The 14,370-nt window shown below is 41.3% G+C and overlaps 1 protein-coding gene across 1 annotated transcript in view; it reads right to left on the bottom strand.

Annotated features, from left to right (window-relative positions):
• Nucleotides 1-673: 673 nt before the first annotated feature.
• zgc:153039 (uncharacterized protein LOC767698 homolog) overlaps nucleotides 674-14,370 on the bottom strand; it is a 59,376-nt gene continuing 45,679 nt past the window's right edge. The window contains exons 10-13 of the mRNA XM_041045923.1: nucleotides 9,897-10,089; nucleotides 6,215-6,389; nucleotides 4,130-4,276; nucleotides 674-2,697 (exon numbers count right to left, since the gene is read on the bottom strand). Of these exons, the coding sequence (XP_040901857.1) occupies nucleotides 1,739-2,697; nucleotides 4,130-4,276; nucleotides 6,215-6,389; nucleotides 9,897-10,089 (1,474 nt within the window). The 3' untranslated portion in view covers nucleotides 674-1,738. The remainder of the gene's footprint in view (nucleotides 2,698-4,129; nucleotides 4,277-6,214; nucleotides 6,390-9,896; nucleotides 10,090-14,370) is intronic.

Here is a 14,370-nt window from a genome sequence, read left to right as displayed (position 1 = left end):
GAATCTATTGAACTGAAAGAATTTCATTAAACCTTTTAGATTATTTTTACAATAAACCTGGGATTCACACTGGTCTCAGAGGCTCTGTGTTGTATTATCTGTGTGTCAAGGAATGGAAATACTATTTGCCACAGTGTGCAGTGATGCTTTAAGTGAGGCTATGTAACTTTTGACAAGAATATCATATTCTTCCTCTCACACATGAAAAGTCAAAATGAATACACTAAGGGATTTTACTGCAGCTTATGAAGGCTAGTGTTACCTAACGTTAGCATACTTTACTTTCTGTATACAGATGTTGCTGTGCAGCTGACATCGGTATATCAGCTCTCTGACTTTTCAGACTCTTCTTATGCTGATGGTAATGGGGATAATGGTATGCTGCATACCATTATCCAGTGAATGCCACAAAAGTTACATAGGCTCACTTTAAATGCTACAAATACTCTGAGTGGTGGAGATACTAAAATTCATTTAGGCACTTCAACATTGAGGCTGGTCAAGCAATGTGATCACTAATGAGTGGAAACAAAAGTTACAGAGCACCTAAAACATAAAAACAATCAATAAAATATTGTGGATAATCACAGTAGATACTGGTGGTGTAAACATGTTTAAAGTAATTTTGGAAAGTTGCATAAAATGCAGTTTGGCAGAGGAGGAACAAAAGTGCATTTGTTAAAAAGAGGAATGTCTTCCTGAGATCCCACATAAAATGATTTTTTTTTTTTTTTTGGAATAAAACTTTGAAGATTTCCATGCTAGCACCGTCGCTGTTGTCGTTTAACTGTTTTCATTGTTCTAAGCGCCTAAAATGGAAAAGCAGATTGCCTGCAAATGACTGCTCCAAGGTGTAAAGCAGTCCAAACTTTCAGTGTGTGATTGAGTCCAAACTTTAGGCTCCCTAACTAGCAAGGCACTTCTTGATCTGAAGGCATATGGAATGATCATTTAGAGGAATTTGAGCAGCAGCACACCAGAAGAACATTTCAGGAAAGGAGGAAGGGGAGTCAGGGGATACTTCAAATTCAGCTTACAATGTATCAGGAATTAAGACTGCTCTCTCTGTTACAGGCAGGAATGAAGAAGTAGTTAGTGAAGAGACAGGGGTGGAACGTAAATCTCTGCATGAGCAGAGATTTTCCCCTGTAGGTCGGCTGACCCAGTAGCATTATTACACGTGTTCAGAAGAACATCATGTGCTGTTTTCTACTGGTTCTGATTGGCTGGCTGACTCCACCTGTTCTACATTCGCCTGTTAAGGAAGGGCAAGGCTGGCCTAAAATTTAAAATCATGGCGCCTTCAGGTGCTTGATGGGAATACCAAAACTACAAGTTTAGAACACAAATAAAAGCAAGCAGAGGTTAAATATTTGGATTTTTTGTGATCAAGTGGCGAAGGTGTACCATATAATACCTGATCTTTATTTCAAACATTCTAAAAATCGGCTGTACTCTCTCGAGATTTTGTTCTACATTGGTCCATGTCGTGCAAGGCTGAGCAGATGGTGCCTATGAGTCAGCGGTGTCGTCTAGCTCTGGGTCAAATTTCAAATTTGTTTCCCCTGTTTTTGGGTTGAGTGGTACCACGGCAGGGATGAGGTCTGTGGTGAAAGTGTATTAAAAGAGGTCTAAACACCTTCATAAAAAACCTTCAGCAGCAGGAGGGGACACTGCAAAGCTCAGAGACCTCAGCATCTATGGCACACCTCACTGACCGTATCAAGAAGGGGATTTCTCAAAGATCGGTGGTGATCACAGGTGTGACTCCGTGGATGAGCAGCGTGGGCCCCAGGTTCTGAGTCAGCAGCTCCAGTTGGTGCAAGTAGGCGGCATAGCGCCGTGTGTCAGCTGGAGGGCGGGGCAAGTACAGGAAACGCACAGCGGGCGGTAGCCGGGTCTGGTCCAGAATCAGCTTATTGACAGCTGACAGGTAGTCATCCGACAGGCGCATGGTGTTGCTCGGGAAGCTATTAACATAGTCGTCGTCGTTCTCTTCCTCCCCGTCTGTTCTCTGCATGTCTTCTTTAGTGGTATCAGGGGTTTGAGATGGCTGCGGCTTGCCCCACTTGCCTTGACGTTGCCAGTGTAGCGCCACCTGCTGGTCCCAGGGAACAGGGTAGATCTTAGCTTTGATTCTCAACTCTTTCAGCAGCTGACCCAGCTTCTCCTCTGAACCTCTCACGCTTCGTCCTTCCTCCACGCACAAGAAGATACGAAGCGTAGCTTTCCGCCAGGCTCTCACCATGTTGAGAATACACGCAAGCTGTAGCAGGAAGAGAGAGCAGGTGTCGACGTAGCTAGAGCTGTCCGGACGCAGGAGGTTGACAGGCCAGACGTCGACATATACTGCACCCTTCCCTGGAGAGGAGGAGGGTGGTGAGAGGACCTGAGCTCGCTGAAAGTTGTTGAAGTATCGAGCCAGAACCACGTTCTTCAGCATCTTCATGGCATCTGCAATGATGGCGACGTACTCCTGGGGACCCAGAATCTTACCATCACCACATTCGCCATGATCCTGTCTGTCGCTGGACCCCCGCAGGGGGGCAAAGTGGAAGAGGGGAGGTTGTTGCTCCAGCTGAGAAGGGTCCGAGGGATCTGTGGACTGACTGGTAGAGAGGGATGGATCAATCAGACTGTCCTTTGGAGGGCAGTTGTCATAGAAACCGAGGACAAGGGTGTTGGGACGCATCCCACCTGCAATGAGGATAAGGAAGAGAAAAGAGAGATAAGGGAAGGAATGATACAGTTTAAAGCAAATGCTTACTTTATTATGATCACTGATATCTTGAGTTGTAAAGTGGATGCCTGCAGAGGTTCAGCCATTCTATCTGATGATGAGAAAGTGAGAGAAAGATGTGAGGAAGACAAGTGCTGGAGTGAGAACTGGGAGGGAAGCCAAAGAGAGAAGAAAAAAGGCTGAGAAAAATAGAAAAAGGCTGAGAAAAGTAGAATGGTTAAACAGCTCAGGAAAGCAGGAAGACAGCAAACAAGGAAAAAACTAGAAAAGGACTGAGTCAAGTCTCTTCAGTGCAGTGAGTGTTACTGAAGAGACAATGCACAAATATTAGTTTTCTGTTCAAAACAAGACTTAAACTAAAAATTTGGATTTGGTAAAAAAAAAAAAAAATTTAATTAAAATGGATCCCTCAAAACTCAATGGGATTCAAAATTAGAAATTAAAATTGTATGTATTGTATGTAATTGTTTGGCAGTGATAGTTCTAATAGTCATATAGTTATTTTCAACAATGGCTGCACTTATTCAAAGACATTATGTAAATTTAAGCAGTGAAAGAAAGTGGCAGTTTAAACTGAATCACTGAAAGTCAATGGGAATGGAAATACTGAATGGAGTTAAAGTTTAAGTGTAAGTGCGGAAAGAAGCGGGTGTGTCAGTTTAACTGTATGCACTGAATTAAACTGTGGCGGCAGCTGAAACAGTATGGCTCACAGAAACTGAAATGGCACTTAAAACAGAGGTGCTGAAAGGAGCGTAAGAGCTGAATGAACCTGAAGTGATAGTTGAAAGAAGCTACAGTGAAGTTGAAACAAAATTAGTGAAGGAAGTTAAAATGGAAATTCTGAAAATAGTTATATCAGTTTAACTGTACGTGCAGAATGAAGCTGAAGTATTTGTTTGCAAGAAATGTGACAGAAAGTGACAGTTCAACAAAACTGCTTAAAGAAATTTCAGGTCCATTTACAATGAAAATCCATTTAGGCATAAGCTTTGAATGAAGCTGAATTTAAAGTACCAAAAGGAATTTTAAAACACCTAACTTAAAAGCACAATGCCTGCCTGAAAACCCACTGAAATACACAAATTAAAATTACTTTTGAAAAATTTTAAGTCACTGAGAGTAGAATTTTAAATTTCCCGAATTTGTCGCCCCCTACTGGTCATAGCAAACTAAACAGGCAGCACCAGTTTCAACCAGGATTGTGAAGGATTGCTACAAACAAATATGTATGCTGTTTGAAAAAGGTAATAATCACACACAGACACACCCACACACAGAAATCTCAAATCACAGCATCACACCAGTTCAGCTTACAGCTGGAATCCCAGATATTAAATGTCCTTATTGATCAACAGTGATAATGATAATAGTGATGGTAACACTGACCTAGTCCAGAGATGAAGAGCAAATGCTGGACTCCATGACGCACAGAATCCGCCAGGGTCAGGTTGACAAAAGCCTTGATGTTTAGATGGTCCACCAGGGACAACCAGGAGTCATACTGGGACTGCAGAGGGTCTGACGGTAAGGTATCTGGGAGGGTGAAAGAAAACAAAATGGCATAAGGTGAGAAATATGGCTGACAGTTCAATAGAAGTACGCTGGGATTCAGAGAAGCTGAAGACTAGCGAAGGACAAGAACAAAACAAAGTAGAAGGAGAGAGCAGAGAAGTCAGTTTGACAGAGCCTGAATTAGAGGCAGAGCGTGAGAGAGATACAGGACTAGATGCTGAGATGCAAGGACAAATGACAGCATAGACAGAGTGTGAGACAGAGAGAGAGATACATGGAAGCAAAAACAGGCAAGTGATCGATCATTTATAAAAACACTGCCATATATATGGAGAGTACAAGCTTCACACAATTCCTGTGGTCGTTTCAGCTGCGTTAGACTCCTAACACTGTTGTTCCCATGCACAAGTATTCTTTGTACTCAGCGTTAAGACAAACAGCTGCTAGACAAGCGAGAGAATAAATGGATGGACTTAAAATACATTAGGAGGGCAATTTAGAAGTAGCTGGAAGTCCTCAACAACAAACTCCTCTTCAATGTAATTATGTGAATGAATGACTCCCTCATATTTCCCAAGACCAAGTGGCTTTTCAAGTGAGAGAAGGGCTCTTCAGTGGCTGCTGAGCGTAACAGTTTACAGTGTAACACTCAGAGGATTGCAGGGTTTTCCCTGAGTTTTCAGAGGACTTAGGAGCTGTTTGGGTTCCAGGGGGTTGGGGGTAGTTGGCTGGGTTTGAAATTATTCAAAGGAAATTTTAAGTTATTTACATTTTTGACCATTATCTTTCCCACATTTGTGAAAGAAAGATAGCAACACTCGTTGTCTAGACTAGAATCTATTCATTTCACTAAATAACATGTTTGAGATTTGGTGGATCACCTTAACTTGTGCACATAGGAAGAATAAACGTGTCAGTACATACGTAATTATTTTTGTTTGAAAGACGTTCAGCTTCTTAGGGAAAAACGTTCGATGCCAGGAGACCTGTTGTGTCCTACAGCAAACGCCAAATTGGAGAAGATGCAAATGCAAAGCGAAGGTGCGAATGCCAGCAAACCTAACCTGTTACCTAATGTTGACTCTGGGTTAGTATAAGTTACAAAAACAAACCCAAAAACAAACAAAAACAAAAAACCTTTAACCTGCGGTTTTTATCAGAACAAGCTGTTAGTCACCCATCAACACATAAAAACCCCCCAAGCATAAAACCAAAGAAAACAATGACTCCGCTCCTTTAAACCCAGCATGTGCCACTGCAGAAAAGAAAAGGGAAGCCTCCAGAGCACTGCGTGCACGAGTACTTTCCTCGAAATGAAACAGCAGTAGAGAAGCTGATGTCATGGAGAAGGTCTAGCATGTTAAATAGATCCATTAAATGATGCATTACTCACTGTGAAAATCTGTACACTAACATATTTGGAAAGACCTTAAAGCCATTTTGAACCATCACAAAATGACAACACTTCAGTCGCAATATTGCTTTTTTTTATAGTAAAGAGTAGTATAACAAACTGCTCTTAAAAATCAGCAATAATTCTGAAGCTGACAGTCAAAAAAACAAGCTTTTAGTTTGGTGATTGCCTGTAAATATTATGCTAACGTTAAATTGCCCAATATCTATATACCATCACCATCCCTGGTGTGTTTTGCTGATGATTAATAGTCGCCCTGCCAATCTAAGTGGGTTTAGATGAGAAATGGTGCAGAACTAAAGTTTCAAATAGTCTTGATGACATGATGTTGCCGGGCAGAAGGATGTTGGAAGTCAGCACTGTTTGGTCTCCTGACTGTTCACAGGAGGAAATTAATTATCACAATGTTTCTAAGTAGGAGTCCATTTCATCATGACCTCACGGTATAAAGTAAATGTAACATAACAAAGACCATGGCTGAATGCAATCAGAGACTTAACAGTAGGTCAGTTTCTACAGGTTGATCTGAATTTCACTATCCTTACTGAGATCTCCTAGCTGGACGTGTCCAAGCACATAGAGGCCACTCTTCTTGATGTCGTTGATGAAGGTGATAAGGCCCACGCTGCTGCGAGGGTTAGAAATCATCAGCAGAATCTGAGGCCTCCAGAACTTCACATGGTCCTTCCTCACATCCAACATCAGCAGGTACTTACGCACCTATAGGTGAGGAGAAAGATTTGTAAGAAGGGTTGTTGTTGGGAAGTGAGAGTGGAGTTTTCATGAATACAGAGCTGTCTTGGCAGTGATGTGAGACTTGGAACAAGTCCATTTCAGGTCTGGAGGTGATGCACTGTAACTTACACACACACACACACACACACACGCTAAAACAGTTGCAGTTTGCAGTTGAAAGGACGAAAGACATGGGTCATGCGTATTTTAAATTATAAATATATATGAGCGGATACACAGAGGTTCAAGCTGACTTACATTTCTGAGAGATCAAAGAGTTTATTGTAGCTGAGATACAAACTCAAGACAAAAGCTAAAAGCAGGGCAAGAATAAGATCATCCAACAAAATTAATTTCACCTGTTCCATTAAGTTTACACAAGGATGATAATACAAATACCAATGACAATAAAGGAACATTACAGTTCCTTTCTGTTTTTTATTGTATTTTATTGTACACAGTCCTCATTGAAATCTGCTTTAGTTTGATTTTTCTACACTATGATTCCTTTGGGATTAAAGGCAAGCACATTAGAAAACTCCCTCCTTGCACATCTGTATGCTGTGTGACGGAGAAAAGTTCAGTTTCAGGAAAAAAAATCAGCTCCAGCATAATGTAAATACTTACAGGTCGCTTCATCAAAAACGTAGATATTAAATAAAGTCATCATTAATGTGAACAGTGTGCGGGAGATATAATCAAACCAAGAAAGCAAATAAATGCAATTCACAAACTGTTGAATAATTCCTTTTAAGTCGCATACTCTGAATATAGATGTGTGTGTAAACACCTCTGTCTAATATGTATGCATGTGCTGTAATATTTTAATTGCAGGGACTTCTCTTAATGTAGAAACAAATTACATCTCTAATCAGCATCCCACTGGGATATGAGACTATGGCAGAGACCAAAGACCAGAAGGTCTGTGTGTATGTGCATACACAGATGAACATGTGTGTATGCATGTATACATATGTATGTTTATGTATTATTCAAAGTGTTACCCATCTGTGATTCCTTATGAGCAATTATTTAAATTCATCCAGCGTGTATCAGCTTGTATTCCAATGCACACTATAACACACCCATCATTAGGATTCTAACAGTGTGCCGATGAGGTGGCATCAAGGTAAATGTAACCAAGTGGAACCAAACATTAGATCCGAACCTAAAGTCTACCAGGAATGATTAGCACTCATTTGATACTCTCATTGGAATTAATGACCATTAACTCAGTGACGACATGTCCACCATGTTAAAGCTGCTGCCTGCACTACCAAATTCATCTCATTGAGAAAAGAAGGGTGACTTCAAAAGGCTAAATCAGAGTTTTTCATGCCTTTTGCACTCGTGGAGTGAGTAACACTATCTTGGCGTTACAAGAAAGGGGGGAAAAAAAGTCATCTGTGACATGAGCATGACAGGAATGTGATGAGAAGAAAACAAACCTCACTGGAGTCGAGCAGTCACCTCACACTTACGGCAGATTGGGGGAGGAAGTGGCGCCTAAAGTACCTCCAGTCAATTAAAGAAGTGACACTTTTTGGGGCTGCAAGAAACACCCCTTAAACGGAAGAGAATCACTTGAGAATGACTAAAAACACTCTGAAATGACATTCACTTGAAAACACTTTTAGGGTGTGTTTAATGGACTTGAGGTAATGATGTGAAATTGTAGGACAAATGAAAGAACGACACTCTTCTTGTGCTGCAGCTCCACTTAGGGATTTAGCCTGAAAAGACCCAGAAAAATTGTGCTGATAAGGATCATCTCAGTCCTACAAGTTTAGCTCTAGGTCTATCAAAGCTCAATCAAATATGGAGATGTAGCCATTTCCAACATTATTACCATCATAATCACCATAACTGTTTTCATGCTCCTGTCGAGTAATTGCTATAAAAACAAACAAAAAAAACAGGTCCCAGAGGCAAAGTCCAACTGCCTCCACTCATCTAATCATCTGTCTCTCTTTATCTCTCCATTTCCCCCGTCTTCTCATCCATCAGGCTATCATCATTTCTCTGTCGCTTCAGTCTCATCCATCACTTAGTTTCTCAATCACTCATCCCTTCTCCCTGCTTATATTCTGTCTATCTTTTCCCTCCCATGATACCATCAGCGATTCATGCCTCAGCTCGTCTTTTCCTTCGTTCTCTTTCTCTCCTTAACACTGTTGTCAGACGTCTATTATGTCCAACTGTGTGTTTTTGTTTTTTTCCACGCTGTTGTGTCTCCCATCTCTGCTTCAATGTCACCCAGTTGGAACCCAGCCACACTGGCTCCTGTTGGAGGGAGCAAGAACGGAAGACGAGTGAATCAAGATGCCTACGTGCACATGTGTCCTCTCCTGCTGGGCCCATCAGTTAGTTAGTTGGTTAGTTAGTCAATTGGACTGGGCTCCTATTCAGGCTTGGGTTTAGAAACTTCTGAGAGGGGGTAAGATTCCATCCTTTTAGATATGGGATATGTGTGTGTCTCTTTTCAGTCTCTTTTGTGGTTATTTTTTGTCTCTTTGTAGCTGTTTAATTGATTTTCCAATTAGCAAACAGTACCTTCATAGAGAGGTTTTGGTCCAGGGGCAATAGGCCTGTACCAAGTAGACCGTCCATGACACTAACAAGGCAACAACTTATCACCTTCTTACTCTGTTGAGAGAGGGCTCCAGGATTGGCTAATCAGATTACAGGAGGGGGCCACCTCTGATCACCCCTTTGGCCTTGCCACTGCTCCCTACTGGTGTCACAGGGTGAGAGAAACAGCAGAGGGTGAGAGGAGGGAGGAAATAAAGAGAACAGGATGGGAAAAAGAGAGGAAGGGAGGGAGGATGAGGAGGAAAGCGCAATAAGTTAAGTGGTTGTAATAATACTCTGCCTCCTGACAAGCCGCTGGCAAACCCAGCCACCCTCACCCTCCCTGTCCATAACCCCTGCCCACGGCCTTGGCAACGGTTCCCCTCGGCAACAGGCCCTCCTGGCAACGGTGCCCCCTCTCCTTGAGAGCAACAGGCTCGCCAGATAGAGGACATGGAGAGCTGGATGATGTAAAGCTCTGTGTGTGTGTGTGTATGTGTGTGTGTGTGTACGTGTATGTGACAGATGTAGAGAACTTGGCTGAGAGAAAAGATGCAGATGTGTCTGGTAAGCCTGATACAGACGTGATAGATAGCTGCTGTAGAAATGACAAGACAGTGTTGTGTGTATGTGTGGGAAAAGAGAGGAGGAAAATGTGTGTGTGTGTGTGTGTGTGTTTGTCTGCTAAATGCAAAGCGCTTGGCTAAGGGAGAGAACAGTCTGTCTGTGTTTGTTTGTGTGTGTGTGTGTGTGTGTATGAGTGTGTCTGCGTGTCTCTATAAACCTGATAGAACGATTGCTTGGCAGAGGTACAGGCTCTTGTAAAGCTGAGGGGATGAGATTTTAGTTGCTCTAGTAATGACAAGGCTGTATTGAGAGCGAGACTGAGTGTGTGTGTGTGTGTGTGTGTGTGTGTCAAACCTGGTGGAAAATGAGAGCCTGGCTGATGTAGCCCCAGCTGGAAGTGGGACTGAGGTAGTGAATCAGCAGAAGCAGCAGCAGCATGAAGGCAATGCTGGCCGAGGCATAGATGGCGTTGATCAGGAACATCATGACGGCACAACCCACGATGCCCAGCACACACGTATGCCAGGTGAAGTAACGAAAGGTGGGCCTGGGAAGAGAACAAAAGAGGTAAAAGTTACCGTGGAAACCACAGAAAACTGCAAAACTCACTCATCATTATTCAGAAACACCAACCTCTGATATGATGGAGGTTTCCTGAGATGACCAGGTACTTTTAATATCAGATATCAGTATATGGAGCAAGTTTTACTCTATGTAAGCAGGGGTTCTTAAAATGGGGGGGATGCAAAGCCACTGCAATGGGAGAGCACATGATGGGAGGAATAATGCAGAGATAATGTAAAATAATCTAACTCATGAAAGGACAATAACCAAACAAGCGTACTGTGATCTGATTTCCACTGATATGTGGATGATAAGCAACTGTACGTTCCAATAAAGCTTGGTACCACCAACGTGTCATTGCTACTCTTCCCTGGAGTTTTAAAAATGATTGTAAGATTTTACTTCTTATTTTTAAAGCCTGGAACGGTCAGGCTCCTGACTGTATCACTGCTTGAGATCCTCTGGCAGGGCCAGTTCCAAAATCTCAACCTGTCACTGAAGGTAACTCAGGTAACTCAGCAGTGGAGCTCTGAAGGGGCCTGAGGATTTAAAACAGCCAAACTCAGTATCCTCTCATATTTTGGATTTATTACATTTATCCCTTGTTTTACTGTAAAGCACAAAACTGTGTTTTGAAAGGTGCTCTTTTGACAAAATTTGATTCTTGTTATTCACGGTAATAATAATTTGTCTAAAAATGACAAAATGGCTCTGATGAAGGGAAGACAATTAGTATAACTTTTGGAAGTCAGCAGGTTCAAAAGCAACAGATTCTCAACAAAAATGCATTGGTTGTGGTCCTACTGTAAGCACACACCACAGTTTGATTATTGACTTGTCAAGATTAATGACAATATAGAGCTTTTGGAGTGAATTTTGTAGGCAGGAAGCACACTACGCAAACTTCAAACACATTTTGAGTAAAAATTCTTCTTACCAAACATATTAAATTGAACATTTTGTAAACATTTTGATTGCCTCTTTGAAGTCAATATGTCTCTAAAGCAAACTTCTTTAGAAAGTCTAGAAGTCTGAAGAGGGACTTCCCAAATGTCAGTTCTTTAGAGGAAGATTTGACAAACCACAGAGGATTTCAGTACAAAAAGCAGCTGAAATGAAATTAAGATTCTCCTCACATGGGTTTCCACCCACCTGGGTTGAAAAAGCCAATGAAACAAACATACGGAATTACTTGTACTGAATTATTAAAGTCTAGCAAGAGCAAAGAAATACATTTTCATTCAGAGTGTTACGGCTAACCGACCTTATTCCCACGCTGTTGAGTCCATTTTTAGGAAACAGTGGCAGAGTTTTTTTCATACAGATGCTGAATTATTTTTACCTCCCTGTTTTTAGTCTTTAAACATGAAAAACATGCCTTGACTTGTGACTTGAGGGATGTGAAGACTCTTAGACATTAAGAAACACTAAGAGCAATGGGTTTAATGATGATTTCTAAGTGCTCTTATATGATGTTTATGATTGAGTTTGTGCCCAACTTAACTTTTCCGTTTGCCAAGGTGGTAGCTCTAAACTCCATACCACTTTATACTCGTTTATCGTGTACTGCCACTGATAATAACACTTTTAAGTTGTGAATTTCAACATAGTTGCAGTGTTACGTGATGGATTTGGAATTACTCAGAATATACTCAGTACACTTTTAAATAAATATAATAAAACAATTTCAGATAAGTGAATGAATGATTTGGAAAATAAACAATTTTTTAAACAGCTGCTACACCAATGAAAGAGTTTCATATGGCAAGGCGTTACTAGAGAGTTTTAGTGTCACATCATGGTGTAAATGCTCCTGCAGAGACTTTTCAATCCTGACATCAACATAACTCCCTATGAAAAAATCACTGGAAATTATTTGGAAGTTTGGGTACAAGTGGTCAAATTTAAAGACAGTGAGTTTGAACACAACACATTCACTATAGGAGACAGAAGAAGAATTAAGAGATTGTGATTTCATAACCCGGCAGTAAATACCCAGAATAATGCTATGTTTTTTTTTAGTTGAGAATGTCTACGTTGTTACCTCAGCTCACCTTTATTTAATTTAACGGTAATTTCAGAGGTAATTTTTGTGGTGATGTTAAAAAAACATCCTGTTCTTTGAGTCAGTGCTGCTGAGGCTCTGCTTGTGACTGCTTTCTCTTTTTCTCCACACTACACCATTTTCCAGTGTTCGTGACTGATGCTCCACTTCAGGCCGCAGCTATCTGGCCTGTGCCATATAACCACTGTAAACTGAATACTAAGTAACTGAGTGCGTTAGCTGATGTCATCCAGGCAGACAGACTCAGAGAAAGACAACACACACTTTTTGTAGTAAAGCAGACCTACATACCCTCGACTATAACCAGGAGGTATTTTATTAAATGAATAGTTACAGAGGCGAGATTAAGAGAACTCTTTTTGAATGAAACTTTTCCATCAATATACACTGAAGCAACATTTTAAAAATTCAGGCTTTAACCAAAATTGATGTCTGAATCTCAGTGTCAGACAAACTATAATGACTTCAACTAAAATTCTGCAAGCAAACACACACATACACACACCTACGGAGTCATTTCCTAATGTGTGACTGCATGGCGGCATCAAAACAAATGTGGAGTTAATGCTGGGACAAAAGCAATTAAAACAAACACCACACAGATAATAAGCTACTGCTGCTGACTGCACTAGACCTCTCAGTGTTTATATGCGTGGGCATGAATTCATATATGAATGAGCGCATTAGCTGTATTTAATGTACATATGAACCTATCAAAAATGCACTTGCAGATATGTGTGTACCATTTAAGTGTAAATAACTTGATGGGGCCATGGAGTTGGGTGCAGCACAGCGGGTGGAAGCACTCACATTTTCGGAGGATCGTGTAATTGACCCCAATTTCCCTGCAGTAACTGCGGCTATGTGGATAAACAGCCATTAAAATAGTTCCAGCTGTAATTACACAATACAGCTCAAATGACTGACTGGCTTCCTCCATGGATCAAATTTAGACTCTTAAAGAGGGGGGAAGAGTAACCAGTCAACTCCACACAGCAGGAAAGTGCTAATGTATCGAGGGGATGGCAGGGCTGAGAGCAAGAGGAGGCTAAACTAAAGAAGAAAAACAGAAAGTGATGGACAGAAATAGAGATGGAGCCATGAGACAGTCATTCGCCCTCCTAGTTTTCCTCACTGATAAGGGAGGGGCAAAGGAAAATGTGAGCAGGTCAAAGGTCAGGAACTTAAAATTCAATACTTGCCAAGATCAAAGCTGCTAAGATCCAATATTCAAGAGTCTCATCCAGTATAACTGAGACAGTCGATCACAAAATAATTAGCAGAAGTTAGAAGCAGACTGACACTGGAGTTTTGAGTCGGATAGTGAAATTTGCGTTATTAACATCTAATATGAATACATCGGCTGATATATAGCAGCTCTAGGAATGGCAAAGTCGCTCTGTTGTTTGGCCCACCAATGCAGATTGAAACATCTCAGCAGTAACTGGATGGACTGCTATAAAATCTGGCCCAGACATTCATGTCCCCACAGGATGAATCCTCCTGACTTTAGTGATCCCCTGACCTTTCATGTAATGCCACCATAAGGCTGAAATTTGTCGTTTTGAGCAGAATATTCTGACAACTAATGGATGGATTGCCGTGAAATTTGGACATTTATGCCTCCCCCTCAGGAGGAACTATAATAACTCTGGCAAACTTTGCTGAACTTTTTCACCACCAGGTCAAAATTTAATGCTGTCCAGTACTCTGGTTTGTGTCCAAATACCTGCAAAACTAAGGACAATTCTGTCAGCCTCAGCTGTACTTTGTATTTAGTGATAATTAGCAAGTGCTAGGATACTAAAATAATACAATCACCTAGGACAATAATTTACTAAGGAGGCAAATGTGGTGAATATCACTGGCTAAACATTACTACAGCAAGCATGTTGGCATGCTGATGTTACCATTTAGCTTGGACAGAGCTTAGACAGAGCTGCTGGCACGGCTCTGGACTCTTAGTCCTGATAAGATACACGTTTATTTGAATTTGTTTTTTATTAAATGGGCATGTACTGGGACACTTTGAAGTTGTAAAAATAAATATTATCTCTGTTGGATAGACTATGCAAAGCCAACACCATCATCATCATCATCATTATCTGCCGCTTATCCGGGGCCAGGTCATGTTTAGCAGTCTAAGCAGGGACGCCCAGACTTCCCTCTCCCTGGCCACTTCCTCCAGCTCTTCCGGGG

Source organism: Toxotes jaculatrix, chromosome 9, assembly GCF_017976425.1.
Source record: "Toxotes jaculatrix isolate fToxJac2 chromosome 9, fToxJac2.pri, whole genome shotgun sequence".
Classification (NCBI taxonomy): domain Eukaryota; kingdom Metazoa; phylum Chordata; class Actinopteri; family Toxotidae; genus Toxotes; species Toxotes jaculatrix.
The sequence above is the reverse complement of the archived record's forward strand: the minus strand, read 5'-3'. Positions and strand labels throughout refer to the sequence as shown.